This window comes from Pipra filicauda, unplaced genomic scaffold (genome assembly GCF_003945595.2).
Source record: "Pipra filicauda isolate LSUMZ 115617 unplaced genomic scaffold, ASM394559v2 scaffold123_size2130275_pilon, whole genome shotgun sequence".
Taxonomy (NCBI): domain Eukaryota; kingdom Metazoa; phylum Chordata; class Aves; order Passeriformes; family Pipridae; genus Pipra; species Pipra filicauda.
The window spans coordinates 543,025-569,049 of record NW_024103696.1 but is presented as its reverse complement, the minus strand read 5'-3'; the positions used below and the strand labels follow the sequence as shown (position 1 = coordinate 569,049).

Below are 26,025 nucleotides of genomic sequence, written 5' to 3'. Positions count from 1 at the left end.
GATTGTGTTATCACAAGAAATAATTCAGTTTTATAAGTTTATAATCTAGTGTGTTCCTAAAAGTCTGGAAAGTTATTAAGACTCAAACATTTCAATATTTTTGTAAATTAAGTTGTGCCCAGTTTATGGTTTTGAAGTTGGGTCTCAACGCTTCTTGTTTGATTTAGGCATCTTGCTTTTAATATCTGAGTTAAAATATCTGAAGTGAAAAGATTTAGTATTTCTCATCGTTGATCTTAATTATTAAAGGCTAGTTTAATGATTACAGTAATAGTAATTATACTGACAGGGAACTAGTTCTTGAACAAAATGAACCCCAAAGCTATGTTTTATGTTGGTTTTTAAGCTGTAAAAATAGTACTAAATTTCATTTAAGTTGAACACAAAGATATGACAGTTGAGTTTATTTAAGTTTCACACATAAGGATTAAGAACCCATTCAGAAAAAGTCAATGTAGTAAAGATTTCAAAGTTATGCGATGAATATGTTGTTAAAACATATTTACTAACGTATGAACATGCTTATTAAGAATTTTAAAATTACCATGACTCTTACTGTTGTGCTGTTAAATATCCAGGATACTGTGAAAAGCTATAGATATCCAGTTTTAGCATATTTAAAGTTTTCTGTGGAGTACTGAATCTGCAGAAAGACACAGTTTATTAGTTCTTCTTTAGGAACAGTTGTAAATATGGCTGTGTTTTTAGAAACTTTGCTCCTGTAATTTCTTACTTTTTTAATGCAAAAATTCAGAGTTAACACACTGTATCATATTTAATGGTGGATAAATGAATTTGAAAATACTTTTTTTGTTTTATTCCATTTTACAGTGGGAATTAAGGTGTTGATTCCTCATGGACATTTTCCTACTCACATATAAAATAGAACTGCTGTCTCACTCCAACATCTATGAAAACAGGAGCACTGATTGTTTTGTAATCTTACCATGCACACAGCTGCCTTGAGCCAAACAATGGGAACAGCAAACTGTAGAGCCTTGGCATCTGTCTTTATCTTTCTACCAGTAAGATGCTCACAACAATCCCCTTCGTGGTGGCCACTCCTGCCTAAGCACTAACAACATTGTTTGCAGTCTTAATTCAACTCCCATGTGCTTTCACATTTGCAATACATTTAATTACACAATAACATACCATTTGTAACAAGATCTCTGCTCTGTTTAATGACAACCAGGACAGTGCACATCTAATGGCTATTAAATGTTCCTTTTTATTCAATTATAGATGTCATGTTCCTCTGTTCTACTTCCAGCAGATCCTCCAAATCTTTCACATTATGTGAAGTTACTGCTTTTGTCATGGGCTGTCTTCTGAAGATTAAAGCATATTATTGAGTGTGTAACTAGCTAGTAATTTTTTCTTCAACATATTGTTCAGACCTAAAAGTGATTTTGTGTCCATTTTGCAGAGTTGAACTGTAACATATTAGTGACAACTAAAGTCACTTCAAAAACATCTAAATGTATCTATTCAATTTGGATGCCACACTTTGAGAACATGAAATTTTTTTTAAAACTTTCCATGTATACTGTACTTGGTATATTCAAAATTTTAATTTCCACTTACATCAGCAGCACTTCTAAGTGCTCAACTCCTTTAAAAATTGGCCTTGGATTAAAAAATCTAAGGAGCTGAGAGGAGAATCATTAAGTGTGTAACTTACAGACCTCTCAATACACATTGAAGCAAGATAAAAGGAACTGAGGAGAATTAACTGTTGATGGTGATATTGAAGAAACATGCAGAAGACTCATGTTAGAGCTAGTCACTTAGGTAAGTGACAATACAAAATGAGATAGAAAGGCCAAAGTACCCACTTTTATTCACATCTGTTAGCCAATGTTGTGTTTTCCTGTGGGCTCAAGTAGTCCTCAAACATTTGTTATTCTTACAAAAGGCCGGCATTTCCTCTCGCTCTACCATTAGTGACTTTGTACAGTTTTTTAGTTTTTTTATCTTTAGTGAAGTGTTTTATCTTAGACGTGAGACCTTGCTCAGTAAGAGCTTTAGGTTTTAGTTTTGGTCACTGAAAGAAGTGAGCCAGCAGAAACAGCTACTCATTCCCTTTTCCTCATTCCTTTATAAGAAACATTAGACCATTCTGTGGGCAGGCACTACGTTCATCTGTAATTTTTTAGCATCCAGCATGTTGGCTTCAGGCATGTTACTGCTGCAGCAACTTGATACTATTACACAAGTGCTCAGAATGGCATCAGGAGTTACAGAAGGTAACTTGACATTACTCAGAAAAGTCCCTAGTCGATATTACTGACCTACAAATAATAGAAAGATTGGGTGCTAAGCTAACATTGCATGGAATTTAAACCACAGTGGACAACTATGCCATCTTCCTGTCTCTATGTTATGCAGAACTTCATTATTTTTCTCAGTATGCCTGCACTTTTTAGTTATGTATATCTTTCACAGAAGTACAGTTTCCTGTTGAAAGACAAGAGACTTCACAAATCTCCCTGATTTCCTTCTTCCAGTGTTTCTTGTCAATCACATATTTCAAAATATATATTTTATTTTACACTTTGGCATGTAGCTAATCCTCCAATGGCCTTCAACAACTCTTTTATTTACGTCTGTTTTATATTAAAGAGGTATTTAGAGTTTTTTTCTCTATAATCAAATCACCATTCCATTAATTTCTGAAAAAAATTCAATTAAGGTCCATCAGCTCCCCATGTAAAGAATTTTCTGAAGTCTTCAAATAATTTTGTCATGTTCTGCTTTCTTAAAAATTTCTACTACCTATAATTTACAGAATGAATGGAGTTTTCCAGATTCTGCCTTTACTGTGTTAAACGCAGTGAAGTTAAATGCAATGAAATTTATATTTCCAAAATAAAATTCAAAATGTTTTGAAAATTAATGCTTAATTTCAGTTGGATATCTTTGTAGCACGAATGTTTCCCTGAACTTTATACATTTTTATAAATACTATTTTTTAGTATTTATAAAAATATTATTTTTATAAATACTATTTGTTAGGCAGCTATACTGTGAAATCTAGAAAGGGACATTTTTCATTCTCAGTTAGCCTGTAGAAGACCCAGGCCCAGCATGCAGCTAAAATACACAGCAGTTTGTACCAGAGTTTTGGCTTTTTTAAGGTTGTCTTGATAACTTGAGATTCTGGGCGCTTTTTCTGAGATTTGGGAAACTTATGAGGATACTGAGGATACCTGTTGTTTCCAGGTAAGGGTAACTCTAGCAGCTTCTGACAAACTCCATCAGCTGTCCCTGACCAGCGGGTGCCTGCAGCCTTTTTTCCAGCTAACCCCTGAGTAGGGACAGTCAAGCACCCTTTTATCCCAGGCCGGGACAAGGACTATGTAATAGCAGTTTGTGCAGCAATAGCAGAAGTAACCAGTAGATGTACAGCAGGTTGTGCAGCAGGTCATGCAGAAGGTCACAAGGCACAGGACCAAGTGCTACTGAAGTAGTGCTGACAGCTCTTTGCTTTCAGACTTTTGTACCCAGGCAGATTCAAATGGAGGACACAGCTCTGTAAGTCCATGGGGCCTCACACAGTGCATCCACAAGTGCAGAGGGACCTGTCTGATGTCATTGCAAGGCCTCTCTTGATTATTTTGAGTGGTCATGGTGACTGGCAGAGGTTCCTGAAGACTGGAAGAGAGCAAATATCACTTATGTCTTCACAAAGAAAGGTCCAGGGAACTAAAGGCCAATAGCCTTCACCTCAGTCCCTGGGAATGTGAGAGATGAAATACTCCTGGAAACCATTTCCACACACATGAAGGACAAGAAAGTGATTGGGATAGTCTGCATGGATTTATGAAAGAGAAATTATGCTTGACCAAATGCCTCACTTTCTATTATGATTTGACTAGCTTGGTGGACGAGAGCTGAGCACTGGATGTTGTTGACCTCAGGTTTAGCAAAGCCTTTGACATTATCGCCCATAATTTCATCTTGTCAACTTAATAGACAAACTGACAAAGTACAGGTTAGATGGGTGGATGGTGAAGTGGATTGAAAACCAGTTCAACAACTAGGTCTAGAGATTTATCATCAGTGGCACAAAGTCCAGTTGGAGATGCATCAGTAGTGACTACTACCCCAGGGCTACTACTAGAGCCAGTACTGTTCAACATCCTCATTAACAGCATGGACAATAAGGCAGAATGTAGCAGAGAACTGGTGTAAGGGAACTCACATGAAGATCAACAAGGGGAAATGCAAAATCCTGCATCTAGGGAGGGATAACCCCAGATATCAGTATACGCTGGAAACAAACTCTCTGGGAAAAAATTTTGTGGAGAAGAACCTTCTGGACAATAAGCAGACCATAAGCCAGCAGTGCATCCTCATGGCACAGAAAAAAAAAAAAAAAAAAAAAAAAAGGAGGCCCAGAATATCCTGGGCTGCATTCAAAAGAGTATTGCCAGCAGGTGTGGGGAGGTATCCGTCCCGTTTGCTCAGCACTGGTGAGACCATGTTAAGAAAGATGTAGACATACTAAAGTGGGTCTAGCACAGGGCCACAAAGCACATTAAAGGAACTGGAGCAACTTTCATAGGCTGGATAAACTTTCATTGGCTTGGAGAGCTGGGGCTCTTCAGACTGAGAGGGCTCAGGGGAATCTTATCAGTGTATATAAATACCTGATGGGAGGGAACAAAGAAGAGGGAGACAGATTCTCCTCTGTAGTAGCCAGTGACAGGACAAGAAGCAATAGGTACAAATTAAAAACCAAAAAATTGCATCTAAACACAAGAAAGCACTTTCTTATTGTGAAGGTGATCAAATACTGATACAGGTTGCCTAGAGAGGTTGTGGAGTGTCCACCTGTGGAGATGTTCAAAACTTAAATAGATACAGTTCTGAACAACGGATCCTGCTTGAGAAGAGGGATAATACTAAATGTTCTCAAGAGTTCCCTCCAACGCAAACAATTCTGTGACTTTTAATTAATTAGCTCTAGCTTATTCTCAGCATAGCTGCCAACAACTTCTTTATGTATTAGTAGGATTTTTTAAAAATATTTTATATGTATTTAAACAAACTGATTCTCTATCTTGGTGGTTTCCCTGGTTCCAGTGATTAATTGAGTTCCAGCATTTACAGATCTTTCTATGATATCACAGCCTGTGATATTCTTGATCCTCTATTCATTGGGATGTTGCAGGTGTCTTGAAGTAAATATTTTTGAAAGAACTTCCTTATTTCCAATTGTTTTGTTTATAATACCAAATACTTCACTTAAGAGGAAGTTATTTTAGCATTATCTTAATAATAAATTAAATACCTCATAAAACTGAGAATCCATTGTAGTATCTAGTGTTTCAGCACTGATTTCACTAAAATTACAAATTTGGAGAGATCTCATGGAATTACAGTACCTGTTTCATGCTAATAAAGTTTATTCTTTGAGATTACGAATTTTTCTAATCAAGCATGAATAAAATTATCATGACATAGTGGAAAATCTTCCTAAATAAATAAATGGATGGGGAGCTGTTAGATTTTCTTAACATAATTATTTAGAGTGACATCAAAATTAATTTAAATTCAGATTACATTTATCTGCTTTATAGAACTTAAATATTTCTTTGACATAATTTGTTTTCTAGTTCAGTGAGTAAATGTTGTACTTAACCAATTGTAAAACAAGCTTTACAGAGCAATGATAATTACTGCACAGTAGGTCAGGCTCCTGGCACACTGCAAACAATTTTCTTCACAGCTAAAGCTCTAGAGTTTGGAATCTCTTTTTATCTTCTCAGTCCTTCTTGACTTTGATGTAAGTTGTTTTTAAGTATGCAAAGCTCTAATCTAATTTTATCTTTAAGTTGGAGTGCTGTATGTTCCTTCACTCTGATATTTTATAGTCCAAAAATGCTGAATGTAAAACAGGGAAATAATTTTCAGTTTTTCTACCAGAATATCTCTAGCTTAAAGTACAAAACTAGTAAAATAGGATACAGAAAAAAAAAAAAAAAGAAAAAAAATCCCACTTTGGCATTTAAAAATTATGAAACCATTGTAATTTAGAATGCTAAAGACAGCTTTATCAATTAGAAGAGTTCTATTTTTAATTTAATTCCCTTGTTAAATTCCATTGAAGAAATTAAAATCTAACTTTTAATGGAATAGCAGTAATTAATTAACTTTTAAGAACTCATTTAGCGTTTTCAGACTCTCTTCCAAGTACTCTACTATTAATATTTCTTTTATTCTTTCAGCAAAAGGAATAAAAACATGAGAGAATAAGAATTTTTTTTCTCAAAAGTAAAAATTAAGGTATAAACTATCTAAATGTAGTTGAAAACTATTTCTGCAAATGATTTTGGATTTAAATTGGACATCGGTGGATACATTTGAAAAATTTTTTGTAGTGATTTTTTGTAGTGATTTGTTGGCAAAATAGGTTGTGACATTTGACTTCTCAGCACTGCTAGGCTTATTTGAGGACTTTCTTTTTATGTTTGTTAAATGCATTTGAATTTTATGTAGTGTGGCTAGGCCTTCCCTTTTAGCATTTTATTAATACCACAATAGAGAAATTAAAGATATTGGAAATCATTCCTAAAATTGGAAACCCAGGACTGAGCGCAAGAATGCTTCTGCATTAGTGAGGAGCTCCGACTTTTCTTCGAAAACAGAGCATTAGGGTCTGTGTGCTCTCTGTATTCTTCTGTGAGCTGTGTGTCTGTGAAAGGCTTTAGTGGGACATGAGGGACAGACTTGCACTTGTTTTCTGCAAATGCCTTAATTTCTTACCTTCTGGCCTTATTTCCTGTGAGTTTATTCAGGTTTAACATTTAATACAGAGGTTAATTTGTAATACGCTGGATACCATAATACATCCTAGAGGCCAAAGTTAATAGGATTGAAGAAGGAATTGTACACTGAAGTCCTAGCGCTGTATTATTGAAGGTGAAAAGGTTTTATTATCTGTGACATAGATTTCCAATTTAGGAAAGAGAGTATCCAAACTACAAGATTTCTAAGGATAAAAAAGCCTCCCATAGTTATGCAGTTGTGCCACTACCAGAGTTAATGACAAAATTCTTATTTATCTGCAGCTGTGCAGTCAGGTGGTTAAATGTCAAAGTCCTCTTGAAAAATTACCAATTTTTTTGCTAAATGTGTAGATACAAATAATGACTCAGTATTCAGGCTGTGCATTTGTTGTAGATTTGTAATTTTCAGTTTCTGATCTGTCATAGTTGATTGGGATTCTGGAGAACATTCTTCTATCCTACAACTGGTCATTAGATATGCACAGCTAAGCAACTGGGTTTGATGGGTGATTGATCTGATTTTTGTGATTAATTCTAATCTTCTGTTTCCTATTTGCTCTTGAGCTGACTTTCTTACTGATACTGCCATATGACATCTGCCTTCATTCCCCTAAAATGGCAGTCTGCCAAGGTTTTTACCATAAAACAGAGCAGGGCACTGTCACTGGCTTTGGTCTGGGCTGGGTTTTCCCTGGGTTAGAGTTGGTTGCGGCTTTGCAAGCTTCAGGTGAACTGCCAGGCACGCTGGATTCCAAACAGAGGGGGAAAGCTGTGAAGCTTAGAGGACTGAGACAAACGAAAGCCTCTTTGCTGTACTCTGAATTAGTGTGGACACTAGGACTTGTCTGGCTGCTTAGTGGCAACTTTGGGCATCTGGAGTAACAGCCTTTCAGCTGCCCAGAGCCCCACTCACATAGCTGTGTTTAGGCAGCCAAGGCACTGGTGGGGCATCTGTGGGTTGGGCATTTGAAATGGAGGTCTTTACTTTCCACCTGCCTCCTGTTTTGATTCTATCTGTTCCTTTGTCAGTCTGGTTTTGAGGATTATCCAAGAGAATCTTAGTTTACCTTGGCAAATGAACTACATAAGCCTCATTAATCTTGCATAACAACTGTAGTAGATAAGACTTTAAAGCCCAGATTTCTACATTCCCTAGAACTAGTTCCTGTTTTGAAATGTGATGTGTTTCAAGAACCATTAATTAGCAGTTTCTCTTGAAAATGCACACGGGCTTATTCTAAGAACTTCTGCCTTTGTATTCAAGTATGAGTGTTCTTTAAATTATTAATTCCATAAATAATGTCAGTATTCCTACATAACTCTACTCAATTTTATTCTTAAATAATCCATACCTTTTTTTAAACACTAGGATTAGATATTTTACTCTTCTAAAGTTAGATATATGCAAATAGATGGATGCAATATGATACAGCAGGGGGTTACAAAATAGGCTTTGAATTCTTGCACTGTACATTGGACCTGCAGCAATTCCCAGGGCCAGCAGTCAGAATCAGAGCACAAGCCCATGGAAGGATGGACAGATCTCCTCTTCTAAACAGCTTTTCTTCTTACGTAAAGCAAAGCTCATCAAGTAATTTCAATTCATAGAAGGGGCAAAGGAAGAGAGAAATAAAGAATGCAGCTGACCATGTACTTCAGCTGGGCACTCAGCTGGGTTTCCTGAAGCACAAAATTTCTCATTTATTTTATTTGTAGTATTTTGTCTTTGTTTGCCCCTAACCAAGCAGTTGTTATTTGCATGATTTGTGTGTGTATCTTAGCTGAAGTCTGTCCCATGGAAAAGAGGAAAGTAGCCAACTGTCCAGATTAGTTGGGGGCAGGCTCTTGATGAGTCAAGGGGATAGGATACAATATCAGTAACATGTAGAAAACTTCCTATCACATTAATTGCCATCAAAAAATATATGCAGCACAAGGGAAATAACCAGCAACTGTTTAGGTCTTCTTCAGATATGCTCAGTAGCATTAGATAACTTTGACACTACGTATCCTTTTTAAGTTAGTGTAGGTGGTATTGCATTTTTTATTTAGTTAAAGGAAGAATGTGATGCCTAGGGCTTTTACTTATATTTTGAGTGGGTTTATAACCTCAATATTTGCTCAGTGAACTCAACTAAATAAAGGTAAAGGGCCTCCTGTGCTGGCTATCAGCCCTATGCACAGCAGGATGGCAGTAAGTACGGCTGTTATGGGGCTGCCAAGACCTGCTGCCGAGCAGGAGATGGGAACTGTGGCTCTCTGCTAAGCCTGCTCTACAAACTGGAGAGGACATTGAGATGTTTTTCACTTCTTTCTTGCCAGAAGGATGACTCAAAATCAAATTGTAAATATTTAGTCACAGCCTGGCTCATGGCCTGCTCAAGGCAAGATCATATTTGGCTTGTCAAAACATTCTTCTAATTGTTTTAATTATCCTGAACAAAAATATAAACTGATTTTCTCTACTTACACTTACTGTAGTATAAATTCTATCTATTCCATGCTGATGCTGAGAAGTCATAGAGAAGGAATGCTGACAAGTAGGTAGAGCTTTGTGTATTCCTAAGACTAAAGTCTCCGTATCTATCTGAAAGGCATTGATGGAAGGTAGTGGTTTGTTACGCATTTCCGTGTTAAAATTAAAATATCAGTTTATAAAGGTGCTTGGAGAAAAAAAAAAAAGGACTTCTATTACTCTAGAAAAAGTTTATGCTTCATACTGATCCCTGTTGTTGCTTTACATGGAACATAGCATAATGACTAATAATGATTAGATAAAAGGTTGGGCAAGTGTTTCTTCTGTGTTTCATTGGGTAGGTGTTCTACTAATTAAAAAATGACAGTGAAAAAAAAACTACCCACAATTTTTATTTTTTTTTATATCTGATTTTTCAGAAAGTTCACCGAGTTTTGTCTTTGCTATGTCATAAATCAAATTTTAGCTCATCTTGTAAACAGAGATAAAATTGCCTTCCCAACATATTCCATGTTTTCCTGTGTAATTAACACCTCGTTCACAGTTGTGTCTGCCAGTCAAAGCCCTGTCTTCTTCTTCCTGACACTTCCTTGATACTTTGTTTAGACTGCTGAGATTTTAAGTGTCATCCTCAGGATACTTTAAAGAAGTCCAAACAGGAAAAGGAAGGTGCTTCAAGAAGTCAACACTGTAGATCATTATAACTCAGAGGAACTATTTTAAAAGTAAGGAGCAATTTATCTTTGTTTATTCCTTACATTGTTACCTCTCAGTCTGTTTTTCATACTTTCTAAGGGAAGTTTAGTGAGTTTTTTTAAAGAAAGTCAGGGAATATTAATTTCCAAATGTATTTCTGTAGTAGATATCAGTCCAAAAGTACAGATCTAGCTAACTACAGCCCCCTTTCCTTGTGCATGTGTGTCTTTCCTGGCACTGTGCCTTCTGTCAGGCCAGACAAGGTCTTCAGTTGCTCAGTGAACTGCATCAGTCAACTGACCAAAGTCAAAGAGTACTCCGCTTTTTTTGTAGGCCATCCTTAGCCCAGATGAGTTTCCATCTCTGGCTTTTCCCAGGGCTGTATGGACTGTGTTAGCAGCACAGCAGAGGACATGCTGGGGGTGCGTAATAAGGGCAGTATAGCCATAATCCCAGTTTACGCACCTACTACTGTATTTTGGTTCTAAAAATTTATCCTGAGCTGCCCCAGTTAAACCCCTGCATGTGCAAGTACTGGTGAGACTAAACAGCTCAGCACATAATGTATGTCTCAGCTAGTTAAGACCCAGGAATTTGGCACTCCAAATATGCTGAGGTATTTTTTTTTTCACACTGCCCTTAAAACACACTGACTGACGGAGGACCTTTATAAAACCGTGGTGGTAGCGTACATGCTATGTGGCACAATTTGTTCATTCTTCAACTTGAAGGGCTTCAAATTCCTACCTCTCTCAGGAGAGTCCCTGGCTTCTAGGCAAGAGGTTACCCTGGTGACCTGCAGGTGTGAGGAAGACAGGGTTTTCTGACAGGGGGAGAGCCATAACCCCCCCTTGTGCAAGACCCAGAAGGATCACTCTGCATGCAGTCACAGTGTGACACAAAATAGGCCTTTATTAAACATGGACGCCGGCTTATAAAGGGAGAGCAGGGACCTTTCTGGAAAGAAGGGTGGAGATTGGGAGGAGTATTAAAGGAGTGGACAATCGCAGCAACAAGGGGTGGAACTGTTTAAACATGAACAAATGGGAAACTGTCTCTGGGGAGAACTGGTGAAGCAGGGTAGAACGAATAAGGAAAGGGCTTAGACAGAACCAATAGGAGAAAGGGTAACAGGGGTACAGTGAAGGGAATTGTACACCTTATAATAAGGCATATTATGCTAACAATAAAACAATTACACAACTGAGTAAAGACACTGGGGAACAGACACTCTTGTAGTCATGATAGTCACATTCAGCGCATTACAGCGTAAGTACACTCCGATATATTTTCATCCTCTTCTTCTGATCTCTCTTCACTAAGTTTCCTCCACCACTCATAGGATTCTCTTGGGGCACCTTCAACAGTTTTCCACTCTTACTGTCGTCATCTTGTTCCCCTTAGCATCAAGATTAATGAAAGGCAGAGCATGAGAGTGGTTTCTTACAGATCAGGGATCTCACCTGCAAAAAGTGAAACTGGATTTTACTTTCTGTTCCTGAGATTACTTCTGCAGTTTGTGCGAGATCATAATTTAATAAAATACAGAAGCAGGCTTAGAAATAGGGACCACAGCTTACAGAAATACCCCTATGTGTAAATTGTGAACTGTCAGCAAGCATTTTAATTTTTTCACTTTTTAAGCCAAGTTTTCACCAGAACAACCCCCTAGAGCTTTACATTAATTTACACTTGCCATATACAAGGGAAAAATTTAGTCTTAATAGATATAATGCTTCTTTCTTTTCTTAGCCATCACACCTAGATATTAGTTATTCTCACCTGTTGCTACTAAAAATGTGCATCAGATTTCGGCTTGGCAATAAAGATGTAAATTCCTGTAAATTACTTCCATTTTTATGTTGATCTTCCTAAAAAAAAGCACATGTGAAAACAGCAGTTGTTCAAGTAAGCTCTGTACTAAAAAATTATAGTAGTTACATAAGCATGTTTTTTTTAGAATCTTAGTGGAAAGTCTCCCTTAAGTAGACTTTTATGAACCTTACTTTTTAGTGCAAATGATTTGCATGTGCATTATATATACACAGATGGTAGTAATTGCACAAAGAAGGTGAATTGTTTTTGCAAATAAATCTCTGACTTGTGTGCTTGTTATCACATCCCAGGGAAGAAGGATATGGGTGTTTCTTAATTAGGTTATATTGTGTGAGGGAACATGATTCAGGATGGAACATTTCCGGGCGTGGAGAGAAGCGTGCAGCGATTGGCAGGACTTTGTCGTGTGGACTTCGCTGTTATTATGTGGTTTCATTGTATTCACACTGCACAGTGCACAGCCTGGACAAGCCCAGGCTTGCCGTGGGTTTGCCCCCACTCCTCCCCCTTTTGCTGGTGTCCCTATGCTGGTTTGTCCCTCTGCTTGTTGGTCTACTGCTGCGCCCTGTGTTCTGGCCCGTTCCACTCCCAAGCAGATAAAAAAGAGAGTGGGCACGCCTGAATAGAGAACTCTGCTTGCATCCTTCCTCGTGTCCCATCCCCTCTTCGGACCGCGACAATATTGCACATACGTACTTACTGTGCAAGTCAGACTGCTGGAGCACAGTGTAACATTCCAAGCTCTGGTATATTCAGACAAAATATAATTTCTTCACACCTCATCAAGGTGCTTTGTTAATATCCTTGCCAATGTGTACTCATATTTGAGACAAAGTTTTAAAATGTGACAGTAGATGTTACAGGGATGCAAATAGTTTGTCATAACTATTAAAAGCAATCCTAGAAGCAGTGACTGATACAGAGTATTCATTTTGGATGAGTTTTGATTTTTATGGTTTTTTCATAAGCAAGGCAAGGCAACAAATGTTTTCTTAACATTCTTCTTCCGGATCAGTCCCTAGCCACAATATTTATAAATGTCTGTTCTAATTTTTTATTTCTAGGGAAGACGAGGCAAACCAGGTCTCCCAGGAAAACCGGGGCCACCAGGACCTCCTGTGAGTAACTAGTGAGAGGAATGGGAAATTTTCACTCTGTCCTCAGACTTTGTTAGCATTTTTGTAGCAGGTTCCTGAATATAACTATAATTGAAAATAATTGATCTATGTGTACTCTGCTCTATCTATCAAACAGCTACTATTGCTAGCCTTTTGATACAGCAAGTATAAAAGGACTGGGTCCACAAATATAAGGGACTACCCAGGAGGAAAAAGAACAAGATGCAAACTTCAGCAGGGGAAGCAGAAATTGACGTTTCAAAGAAAGACTGGCCATATATGCTAAATATGAATACTGTGCATTCATTTTCTTAGCAAAATGTGTGATGCTCTGTAGAAGAAGGGATAATTTCTGTCTCAGAGGGGTAATTTGAAAGATGAAGGACTGTGTGAAGCATGTGCCAATTGTCTGAATGGTGGGGAGGATTATACCCAGCGTTGGAATGAGCACTCAGCTGTAGTTCAAATGAGTTGACTGAAGAATTAAAAAGATTAAGAAATACATGGCTCTATTAAAGGATTTGCAGTATGAAGAACTTAAAGGTTCAGCTCAGATCTAAGAGGTTTGGGATTTTATTTTTCTCCTTTACTTTTTTTTAAAGATAAATGATTTAAAATTCAAGTCATGCGTGGATGTATACTAGTCTTCAATAAATGCAGCTCTCCTTGGCTGGAGGAAGATTTGGTCATATTAATAAAATTCCCTGTATATTGTATTGTAAAAATGCTGTTATACACAAATACAAAACAGCTGTTCATGGATTAAACTTCTGCTGCTTTACATTCTTAATATAAAACAAAGATTTCATAATTCCTTCTTCTACTTACCTAAAATAGGTAAAGGCTAGTAGTTTATGCATCTGAACATTTGATTCATACGCTTCAACCTCATCTTATTTCTAGAGAAGAGAATAATGCACTGCTGTGTGAGACGCAATGACTAAAATAAAATAGGTTTCATCCAGCCTCATCTAAAACAAAAAGTGCATACATTTTATAAATACTCTTTCCTTGCAAAATGTGTTCAGAATGAGGAGTTGATGATGAAATTCATTTATCCTGCATAAAACTACATAGATAAAAATTAGTCTCTTGCACAGTTTGGACTTCAGAATGCTGAAATGTTCCTGCAGACTGCAGGAGGCCAAACAGGAGAAAAGGAGTGATGCAGAATCTTTCTTAATACAAATGCCAAAAATAACCTTTAAAGGATAAAAAAGTAAACCATAGCAGAGGTCAATGTTAAACCTAATCTACTTAGCTTCTCATGAGCTGGTGAAAAAGTTTTTCTCCATTACAGATTTCTGCCATCATAGATTTGCTGGCAGGTCAGGCTTGTGAAGATTTATGATCCTTGACAGATATACTAGAAATCTTGAGTGTAAGCTAAATTGCGCTTCTATAACTGAGATATATTTCAGATTTTCTTACAGCAAATAGAAAACTCAACTTTGTCAGCATGGCAACATCCATACAAGGAACTCCGTATGAGTACTGTAGCCTACTACTACGCACCAGAAAAGCATTCCTCGAGCAGTCATGGCCTAAATATTGGTTAAAAGTACTTGTTTCTGGTATAACTATCTTGATGCACTCCTTGCTTTGGGTACACCTATATCATCATCTTGAGTTCTTCTTCCAAGACTGAGAATGCAGAGCAAAGAAAAGGCATACTCTAAAAGCAGGAATGCCCACTAATGTGCATTGGCAGTATTGCCATGTTTGAAGTGCCACAGCTTGTACATACCGAAAAAACCTTCAACACAATCCATCATTCCCCCTCTCTTCTTGAAGGCTCAAACCATATTAAATTGTACTATATTGTGCTTCCCTTTACCCCTTTTCTGCTAATAGTAAACAACTTCTTTATGCACATGGATGTGCCTTTACTTTGGCCTTTCCAAAGCGCAGCAGAACTGTCATACCTGCAGGATGCTGGTTGTCATAAGTTTGGCATACACAGGATACAAAATGGTTAACAGATTGACTGAACATTTGAAAATTAGACTCTCCAGGATAAGCAAGTTTGGGGTTTGGTTGATGCTTCAAAAGCATATGAAATTTGTATTTGAGAAAAAGGAGATTCAGTCATTAATTATCAGGGTAGCTAAAGCATACACTGTGTGCTTGAAATTAATAAATTTACCTAATTTATTTATCAGTTTATGCCATGATGTTAAATATTTAATTTAGATATTAAAACATCCAGGTGCTTAGTAATGACCAAAACAAAAAAAACAAAAAAAAAAAGAAAACCAAAACCTGTGAGAAGGAAAGTTTTGCCTCTTTCAGGAAGAAGTTGGCAGACAGGATACAATACTCAGGGGATTTATTTTAAAGGACAGTCCTAATAACAGTGTATGCAGATAGGGATTTGTGTGGAAAAGATTGGTAGTAAAATTAAAGAAAACTGAAAGTTACAAAAATTGCAGTCAGCATACATGCTGTGCTTTCACATGACAGCGTTATAAGGACACATTCTAACAGTCAAAGATCTACTTGTCGCATGGCAGAATTGAAGACTTTTCTAACCTTTTCTAAGTATCTCATCTTTTTTCTTTTTTTTTCCTAACCTAATTGCTGGGGATTTTTTTTTCAGTAAAATTGGTGCTTGTAGTGAATTTCTAGTCCCTTAACATCATCTGCACATCTTTGGTTAAAAACCTGTGTTGGTGTCAGAAATGTAGATTGATTGGCAACTGGTAATTAAACTACTCAGTTAAAATGGGACTTCCTATGCAATTTCTTCCAGATATCCTTTCTTTTGTGTCATTTTCCCCTTATCCTTTCTTTTATGTATTTTTTTCCCCTTTGGAGCAAATCCTGTGCTCACAAAAGCCAAGGAGTCAATGAGGAGTTTTATTGATCAGTTATAAAAATATTTTTGTAAACCTACCCAGGTCTGTTCCCCTTTTGAGTATTTGTTTAAAGTCTATTAAATATTATAGACTTTTAAAGTGTTCTTTTATTCCCCTTCCTTTTCAGAATTCCTGGTACGCATCCTTGCTGTCTGATGTACTGTTCTGTTATTTCGGTACAGGAGAGCTGAGATGTGTGCTCACATAACTCTCATTCCAGCAGGTAGCAATTTGTGCTGAAGTCAGAAATCCAGACGGTTTAAGTTAAGCAGCAGCTCCCTCTAGTGCTTTTTGGCCCTTTCTCCACTTTGAAAGAGCCTAGGTAGCAGTTTAAACCTTCTGTCAAATACACTGTTCGCTTCAGTCTCGGAAACATTGTGAAAATTGTGATTGTGAAATCAAAATCTCTGTACCCTTCAAATGTATTTTATATATTTGCTTGCTTCCGTTTTCTTCTAGAGTCTTCTGAAAAAGAGTCTCTCTCTTTCACGTGCTGTTACCCTGCTCAGCAGGACTCTTCACTGAAATCGAAATGCTGATTTTACGAAACAAAATGAAATAATAATAGGATGCTGTGAGGTTTTAAGTACAGCATTTTGATCAGATTGCAGAACTGCGCTGATTACTCTCTTCTGCCATAGCTTCTAATAAAAAGACTACAGGACTTATAAACACAGAAAGGGTTCCCAGCAGACTGTAGCTTGTTTTGAATTATGTATAATGGTTCTCCAGTTACCACACTTCTTTTCTTTTTTTTCTCACTACTTAAAAGCAAATGACAGAATCACAGAATGAGTAGGATTAGAAGGGACCACTGTGGGTTATGTGACACAACCTCCCTGCTCGAGCAGAGTGTTCTTAGAGCATTTTGCACAGGATTGAGTCCAGATGGTTCTTGCATGTCTCCAGTGAGGGAAACTCCACAACGTCTCTGAGCAATCTGTTCCAGTGCTCAGTCACCTGCACAGTAACGTGTGGAATGTATTCGAACTTAGTATTTATGCATTCTCAGCCTCAGGGTGGAAAGGCCAAATTTTGCAGTCTTCATTTAGGCAAAGTGCTTTTCTGGTCTTGGGTTGTAGAATTACTATCTGCCTCCTTTTGTGTAGAGTTTTGTTAAGAGGAGATAATTTATTTTTCTGTTCTACGTAGAAGATAGCTGCCTGATGTTAGGCACTGTTTTACATATTATGGTCAGTTGTGGGAGGTTTTAAAGCTGGATTTTTTGGGGAGGTTGGGATTATATTTATTTATTTTTACTTTTCAATGAATCAGCAGGTATTTCTATTTACATAGATGGGAGAGAGGACAGAAAAAGGAGTTTTACTTGTTTTCCCATTAAGGGCTAACTTTATCTTCTCTGCCCTAATTTTCTCTGTCTCTACTGGAACTGTTATGACTGGAGGAATTCCATTTCTCAAGAGCTCCCATTTTAGTGGGGCATCAGCTTGTTTTTAAAATAAAAAGAGCGCTAAGCTAGAGTTGTGCTACAGACTTCCACCAGTATAACACCATTCTTTGAGGTGAGTCTGAGTATGATTTCTGCCCAGTGTTGTTGTTTGGCAGAAGTGAAGTGTTATCAGCACTAGTTTTTAAAGGTAGGAAACATGATGACTACCTGTTTTGGCTTGGTGCCATCTTGTCAAAGCTATCTGTTGCAGAGGTGGAAAAGAAATTTTGGGTGTGCTAAATCACAGGCTAGTAAACTGTAATCACAATTATTCATTCTCTTAAACCAACACATCCAAAGCTATTGTTTTCAACCAATAGATTTAATAGATTTATTTCATGATTGCTATTAGCCCTTGAAGCTCATCATTCAGTTCATCATACTTTTTCAAGGGGCTGAATTTCATAAATTTTGTCTTCTCAAGTATTTTTCCTTGGAAGATTAGCTTTGTGTTAAAGTCTTAAATTAAAATAGAGTTACATTTTGTTTGTGTTGCATGTGATTCAGTAGAAAATTTCACTTGAATTTCTTCATTTAATTACATATGCTTTTGGTCTCATGATTCAATACGTATGTCATTGCCACAAAATTAGTTATCTTAACTAACCAGCAGTTCGCCTTGGAAATTTCATTTCCTCTGCCTCAGGAAATACTGTCATTCCTCTACCAATGTTTTGAAAGGGAGTGAATGTTATCATTTAATTACAATAAGCAGAAAATCAAAGCAATGGTAAGTGAAAATTGTCAGTAGCATTTCTGGTTTTCCTGGACTTTCAGCTTCTTTTTAGAAGAGTATTGGAAATGCTTACATGGTAGGATGGGAATGGCTGGCAAGGATTGGTCATATTGCTTGTTTCTATGCATTAAGTTTTTATATCCATATCAAAATATAATTTATTTCATCTATGCTATTGTGGCAGACATCATGCCTTCATCATTCTTTCCATTTGCTCTTGGAAATAACTTGGAAAAGTTATACAATACTGCACGTCTGCACTGATGAGTTGCACGTCTGCACTGATGAGTTTCACAATGTTTTGCATTATAGTAATCAGAAAAACAGTATCTTATTTTAAGGGTCAGGCACCAATGTGAAATAAAAGGACAAAGTGATTACACTGAGTCACTTGCAGGCTGTGTTCTCCAAAATGGCCTATTCTTGAGATGCAACCGGTGCAATTGTTACACATTTTACTGCATGGACTGTGAGATTGGGTAGACTTTTTCAGCAGTCTCATCTATAGAGAAATGCAGATGAACTATAAAAGTAAAGGGAGGGAAATATATTGTAAGCCCCTGTAATTTCACAGTTTGGAGCTATTTTCCTGTAAGCACCAGTGTTTCTATTCCTGCCTTGTCTGTAGAAATAACATCTGAAACCTGTTTGTAATTTCAGAAAACAATCAGGACACTTTTTCAGTTCTTTTCTTATTCATACAACTGTACTCTCTGTGAGCTTCGCTTCTCTCAATTACACAACTTGATATTAAAAAAGAGAAAGGAAATCCTGCTCAAGTGAGCTTCAAAGTGGCAGATGTGCAAAATTCTCAAGCGAAAGCTAGAAACTGCTTGTACAATAATTTTTCAATTGCTGTTAATTTGATTGCTTCTTCACTTGCAAACCAATGCTACTGTTTTGGGGGTTTTTGTCTGTAGAGACTTCAGAGTGCATTGTGCAACTATATTAAAGGAGTGGAACAGTGCGGAAGGAAAGAAAGAGACTACAGTTTAGGAAAAAAGTCTAGAATAAAAATATTTTCTGTTGTACACTTGTTTAAATATGGTGTTATAGTTTTATTATAGAAAGAATGATGGAAAGATAAAATTATTAAATTTATGTCAATTTTTGAAAACATAAATACTAAAACCAGAGGTTGTTTGTCTCTGGTAATACAAAAGCTGTGGCATAGTCAGGAATACAATCCAAATGCCTGAAGTTCTCCTTGACTGTCTTAGTCATGAGGCAGTTCGGGGACGGGGATGTTCGAGGTTATGTCTGGTTTTCAAAACTGTGACGTACAATGGCTTTTCATTTCGTCAAGAATTATTTTAGGTACACATAATATCTGACATGTTGAGGTTGGTGGCAGGTACAGATTTAAAATTCTTCCTGGGTTGTGTGGCAGAAGCAGTTTCATTTGTGTAAAAGAAACAACATGGAACATGGTAACAAATGTAAAGGGAGAATAAGTTCTTACTTTTGACTCCTTGGAGGATTACAGAATCCTGCAGGGATCCTGGGTTCAAGGATTCAACACCACAGGACTACAGTTGAGACATCTGAGCAGTGTCATCATGGTTCAGTCCCAATTCTGGATTGCCATCTTTAATATGGATATCAAAGTAAAAATTCTGCCATTAACTTCAGAAATCAGAGTGGAGTGAGCATCTCAGTGAAAACATCTTGACTATATTTATCTTATTTTTAACATAAAATCGAAGTGACAATTCACTTCAAAATAACATGAATGGAAGAATTTATGGCCTTGTATCTCTTCCGATGTTGGGAAAAAAGAGGGAGTGAGACACCTGTGATGTTTCATGTGGCTTCCAAATCTTCCTAATGTCCCCACTAACACAAAAGCTGCAGAATGTAAATTGTGATTATAAAAAGCCCCAGAGAAGGAGAGCTACTTTTGTGCCCTGTCAGACTAAGTGACTTAAGTATATTGTAATCCTGTTATTGAAGTCAAATGTTTCCTACAGCCATGTGCGTGGCTGTAGTTCTTATTGCATTATATGAAAATTTCAACTCAAAGAGAGTAACTATGCTAATCTGTAAATTTAATTGACTTTTAATTCATAAGATCTTGACTGAACTGTCAGTGTTCTGCTCTCTTCTACAAAACTTAAAAATCTCGTTGATGGCCTGGTTTTTGGCAGACTATGCCAAAAAATGTTGAGTTTCATGTCCAAAAATGGTTTTTTGCAAGCATATTTTTTTATCTCTCCATCCTAAGTCTGTATTTGAGTAGGAAGTTCCTTTTTCACTGTTGAATTTCTTGATGAAAGATCTGTATTTAAGTGTAAACTTGCAGCGCTAATAAAACTAGGAAGTTAGTGTTCTCGAGAATTCTGACATTCCTCAATTTCACCTTCTGTACTCTTAAGTTAAAAATTTACCTGTTTACTCACACTAGGAGCTGCTTCTACATCAGACCCTATTCTTTGACTTAGCAGAAAGAGTTTTAAAATGCTGCAGAACAAAGACGTTGCTCATACCAGAAGGGATTTGTATCAAAATCAATATGAATGTCACTACTGCCTTCTCTGACAGACCAATTCACTTCAAAATAAGTTGCTGGTTTCCAAAATTCAGAGATTTAGAAGCTGACTTTCCTCCTCCCCTATGCCTGATAAAAAGATATAATGAAGTTACAGAAAATAATTTACTGTATGACCAAACAAAAATATAAACTCTTTTACGTCCTCACTGCTCTTAGAATAAAGATATGCAAACATAAACTTAGTTCAATTAAAATGACCTTTTGATACATATTTTTCCATATAGGGTCCTTCTGGACTAGAAGGAATTCTGGATTCATTGAACAAACATTATAATGAGGTATGGAGATTTGATATAGTGTCTGTGTGGGTTTATGACTAAGAAGTATCTAAGGTAGAAATGACTATAGTTTTGATCCCTGCAAACCACATTCCAAATTAATCCAAAAGGTAGTTCCTTCTGTGTTCTCTTTCTGCATCCCTTTACAAGCTCAGGCCACACTCCAGTCACATACCTACTGTGTCATCTGTCTTGCTGTCTTGCCTCCTATCCATCTTCTACTCACTGATTTTTTAACTGGTGTAACTCAAAAAGCAGGTGGGTGGACCATGGAGCTGTTAGCGGGAAGCACCAGCTCCCCACTTCTAAAACTAATTGCTCTAAGTTGTACTTGACATTACATTCTTGACCTGCTCTGTCATGATTCTAAGAGTAAAATAGAAAGACAAGGCATAATTTTTAAAAGATCTGCTAGCAATCCATGAGAACTGTCCTTATGTTTGTATTATAGACTCATAAAAATAGTCTTAATTACAAAACCACCTGCAGCTAAAACCACTTAATAGAAAAAAAAAATTAAAATTGGATAGGATGGCGTTCCACATGGCAGAGCTTTGAAATACATACTACAGATATTTCAAAGTTGTAGTGTCTGCCGTTGTAAGAAACCATAATTCAGAGATCACAGCGGTTTGCTTAATTGATGCTAGAGTAGTTAACTTATCTGATCAGAAAATTCTGTTTAATTGAAAGACTTATGAAACACTACTACAGCAATATTTGTTCAATATAAAGGCTAATGTGTGTATCACACCTTAAGTCATGAAGGTCAAGCCTGGAAGACATCCATCTAATATTTCTTTAAATATTAGAATGTATAACTATGAAGAGCAGGTGAATTCAGGGTATTCTCCTATACAACATTTCTAGACAAATACTGAAATCTTTTCTTGGATAGATATTTTGGAGCTAAGTTCATGTCAAATATATCTTTTCAGTTGTTTTTATGACTGAAGTGATTTCTCTCTTATTTCTGATATTTAATTCATTTCAAATCAGTGTATCACCTTAGAAACTTGCATTAGGAATTAAGCATGGGGCATTTTCATGCCTGGAGACTTAGTTTCTGGTTTTGGTTTGCCATTTCAAATGTATGTGTTGAAGTTTTCTGTATTTTAATTTTACACCTTTGGTTTTCTTACCAGTTAATTTTTTCCACCAAAGAGCTTTTGCTGATACCAGCCCTGTTTCCTCTATCAATACCATATTTATTGTAACTCATTCCCGAACTCTGCACTATGAATTTGTTTTATCCTGATAGTACCTTTAAGGTAATTTTGCAAGAGGAAATACAAGCAGTGGCGACCTTCTGGAACTGATAAGCAGGTGTCTCAAAAAAAAAAAAAATTTTTTTTCTTATCACTGTAAGGCTCTAAGTGTTTGTAAGGTGGCTTATATTTCCTAATTGAATATTCTGGAAAAAAAGTTAGACCAGCTGCTACGTGTCTATAAATTAATTGTCTTTTAAATCCTGTGCACCTTAACAACTTTTCTTCCTTCAGCTGTCTAGTTTGAAGACTTTAATGACTCTGTCACAAGCAATTAACTGTTCAACAAGGAAATGCTGTTTGATTCCTGGTGAAAGAGGAGATGGCTTTCTGATTCAAGCAACAGGTTCTAAATATGCAACATTTCTGTAACTATGTGTTCAGAACCTCCTGGAGTCAAAATAAGTCTCTAACTGCTTCAGCAAACATATTAATTCCTATACATTTTATGATGGGAGTAGGATGTTTCCATCAAGGACAAGACAAAAAGTCATCAAAGACAAGGACAGTTTCTCTGCTTTGCCATTGATTCATGCAGATGTATGCACCAGTAACTTCCCTTTCTCCCCCCACACTATTATATAGTATGGCAAGAGCTGATTTTGTCCACTGCACCTTGGAGGCACCAAACAATTTTTTGCATTTCCAGTATATAATTCCAGTATATAATTGCCTCAGTAATTTGCATTGGTAAAATGATATTTGAGTGATACCCTGAGATTTCTGAGATTCCTCACAGCACAGGAAATGATCTTGTCATTTTCCATCACTTTATGAATGTTCTTAAGGATCTCATAAGGTCTTCTTTCAGTTTGGTGTTTAAAAGTGTTCATATTGTGACCACATTTTGGTTGCTATAGATATCTTAATACCTTTTTTTTTCCCTGAGGATGTTAGTTGGCTTCTTTGTGTTGGTATTTTCAGGAAGCATGAGAAACTTCTACCAAGAAATGTGGTGACTCTTAAGACCCATCATAATTAATAATGTCTCTTTTTTTTCCTCTAATTTCTCTGTTTCTTAGCAGATTATTTGCTGTTCTTCTGAGTTCTGTATGATATCAAGAAGTAGTTGTTTTTGCATGATGTAATTAAATAATTTGTTGCAACCAAGGTTCTTCTGGCTCAGTATCAATCACTTTATTGTGCTAGGAGGCTGGAGTGCAAGTCTTTAAAAGCATAATATACTTGATCCATGTATACAGTGAAAGAGAGCACTTTAAATACAATTGCTGATCGCAGCAGCAAATTGTGATGAACAGCAAACCAAGATCAGCAATCTTTCTTTAATGAAGGCGAGGGGAACCTGCTGAGGATAAGTAGGAGCATTGATCCTTAATGGGCTGGGAGACAGTGCCGGAGACTTTCTTCCCTCATTCCTCCTTTGTGCCTGTTCTTGCAAGGCATGTGACTATTTTTATGTTCCTTCTTGTTATGTCTGTTGTGCTTTCAGCGTAAACAAGGTGCTTTGCATGTATTCAATACATGCATTTTTTTCCTCTTCTTTTTGCCAAGAAACTAGTCCTATCCTGTACTGCAGGTTACATTCCTTCAGTGATTGGTAAACAATGCCTCATGATTTGAGTTTGTTTACCCTCAGGCCTCTGTTATCATCCTTTGCCTGGGCTTTCAGGGCCCCTGTCATCTTTTTTACTTATCAGTTTCCCACACATAAATAGAAGGTCACTTAGTCAAACTTGCTTCTAAACATCAGTTGAATCTAAAATGTTCTACAACACATAAAAATAAAAATGAAACCAAAACACAAAGAAATTGAAACTGTATCACAGTCTTTCCAAGAAATGTTTTAGAATAATTATAATTCACAGTAATTTTAGATTATTCTGGAATTATTAATTATTAATTTTCTAAAATTTTTTTTGCTTTACTGTATTTTACTTAAATTTTGTTGTAAGGAGCAAATTACCTATAAATATGCAAAGACCATAGAAGCAGTTATTTAGTCTAATAGCCTCTTTTTTTTCTCCATGTATGCATAAGAAATGCACAACTAAGTATAAATCATAATTTTTAGTATACTCATTATAACAGACACCTGATTGTGCTCAGTCCAATGGTAGTCAACTACTTCTCAACAATACCCAGGTTCCTTTATCTGGGTATCTGCCTCTGGCTCTGAAGCTGATTTTGATAATTAGTGTACCAAGAGTGTTTACAAACCCTAAATACCTAAGAAAATCCACCATAACACTAGCATTTCTAAAATAATAATGATTTTATTAAACTGATTTTATTCAGTTTATATTCAGTTACCTACTTCTGAAAATATTAGCAGAGTGCAAATGGCACTTCTATTCATCATGATGTTTCTCTATTTTAGAGATATGGAAACTGGAATATGGCCTGCTAAGGGTGATACATGTTCTAGGGCTTAGATTCCTTGGGTCTAGATGGGTGTTCATTTTTCAGGATCTTTTTTTGTTGTTGTTGTTGTTTCTTTTCCCATTGTCATTAAAAGAAAACACATTCCCCATAGGTAGTCCGAGTCTGGCTTTGTGAAAAGGAAATAATTTGCTTTGTATTTTATTGTGTCTTGTAGAGAAGAGTAAATAAATGCAGTGCAGTAAACACCTGAGCACATATACAACCCGAACCTCTGGTCCTTAAATCTGTCTATTTTCTTTGAGGAGCAATGTGAGGAGCCTGTTGACCATGTTTATTCCCACTCCTTCTGGCTCACTGCTGTAGTAGACTTAAATTAGTTCTACATTCTTTTGCATTTCATGCTGCTCAAAAGTAAAAAGCTTGTGGTTTTTTCATAGGAGAGAAGTGGATTTTATTCTTTTTTAACATACTTGAGGAATGTGCTGTAACAATGAGCATAAAAATATGTACTTTGTATTGAGTTTTTTAAAAAAAGTCACATATTTGCACAGCAATGTTCAACAAAGACATTTCCCTTTTATGCTTTTATTCATGTTCTGCTAGTCTGGCTGGTTGCTCAAATACATTACCTAGCTGTACTGCATAGGCATTTGTTATCCCTTTCTAGTAATACATTAGGACTTCTGAATATTGGTAAATTACAAGAAATTGTTATGGTAAATAAATTGTTACTGTAAGTGAATGGTGACATTTTCTGTTTTTTGATCTTTGTGATACTATTTCTTTCCAGAGTGATACAAGACTACTAGGAGTACTTGGGACCCCTGGACTTAAAGGCCAGAAGGGAGATGTTGTAAGCATTTGACATGAACTTGGAGAAATTTCACAGTGCCTATCTAACCTGTCTCTGCCACACTTAACATAGTATCTTTTATTTGATTTATCACAACAGGCTTTGAAGGAATAGATTTTAGAAATGATTGGCACTTTGAACTGTGTAGTCCAATATCCAGCTCATCGTGCTGTCCTGCAGGAGCAGCACGTGATCCTTTGTCCTCTAGTATAAACAGAAAGGAAAAATGCTGAAAGGACTGTGTGTGGTTTCCATAATGCTGTCTGAGAAGTCAAATGAGCTGACCTGCCTGCTATGTGGAAAAGACTCTGAAAAAGTTGAAATTTGAAAAATATTTTGAATAGTAAATCATGAATATTTAAAGCAGTTTCTCTGCAACAATAGGACTTTCTATACCAAGAATACTTATAGACAGCCTCTAAATATTGCATGGAAGTCAAATTCTGAATCTACACTATATGACAGTATGTTGTTTATAGTCATCTGTCCTGTGTAAACAGTGGAATGATTTTTTAACAATTGCGTGTGTTCCAAACTTGTGAGAGAAGAGACAAGTGCTCTGGATATGTCACAGAATTAACAACATTTTTTAGGGAGAAGCCTGCAGATCTGCTATAGAATACAGTCATTTAGATTCATTTGCACATGTTTAAAGCTTGATTTCCATTGCAATAATGGTTAAGATGTGGCTTACATAGAACAAAGTACAGGTAAAGAAGGAGAGAGGTTTATCTGCATTTGTCAGAATATAAAAAATTTTAAAAT

General features: G+C 36.6%; 1 protein-coding gene across 4 annotated transcripts in view; it reads left to right on the top strand.

Annotated features, from left to right (window-relative positions):
* The window catches only part of COL19A1 (collagen type XIX alpha 1 chain), a 186,942-nt gene that overhangs the window by 114,154 nt on the left and 46,763 nt on the right, over window positions 1-26,025 (top strand). For all 4 annotated transcript variants that reach the window (XM_027713247.2, XM_039388955.1, XM_027713248.2 and 1 more), the window contains 3 exons: window positions 12,870-12,923; window positions 20,743-20,796; window positions 25,198-25,260. In XM_027713247.2, coding sequence (XP_027569048.2) covers window positions 12,870-12,923; window positions 20,743-20,796; window positions 25,198-25,260 — 171 coding nt within the window. The remainder of the gene's footprint in view (window positions 1-12,869; window positions 12,924-20,742; window positions 20,797-25,197; window positions 25,261-26,025) is intronic.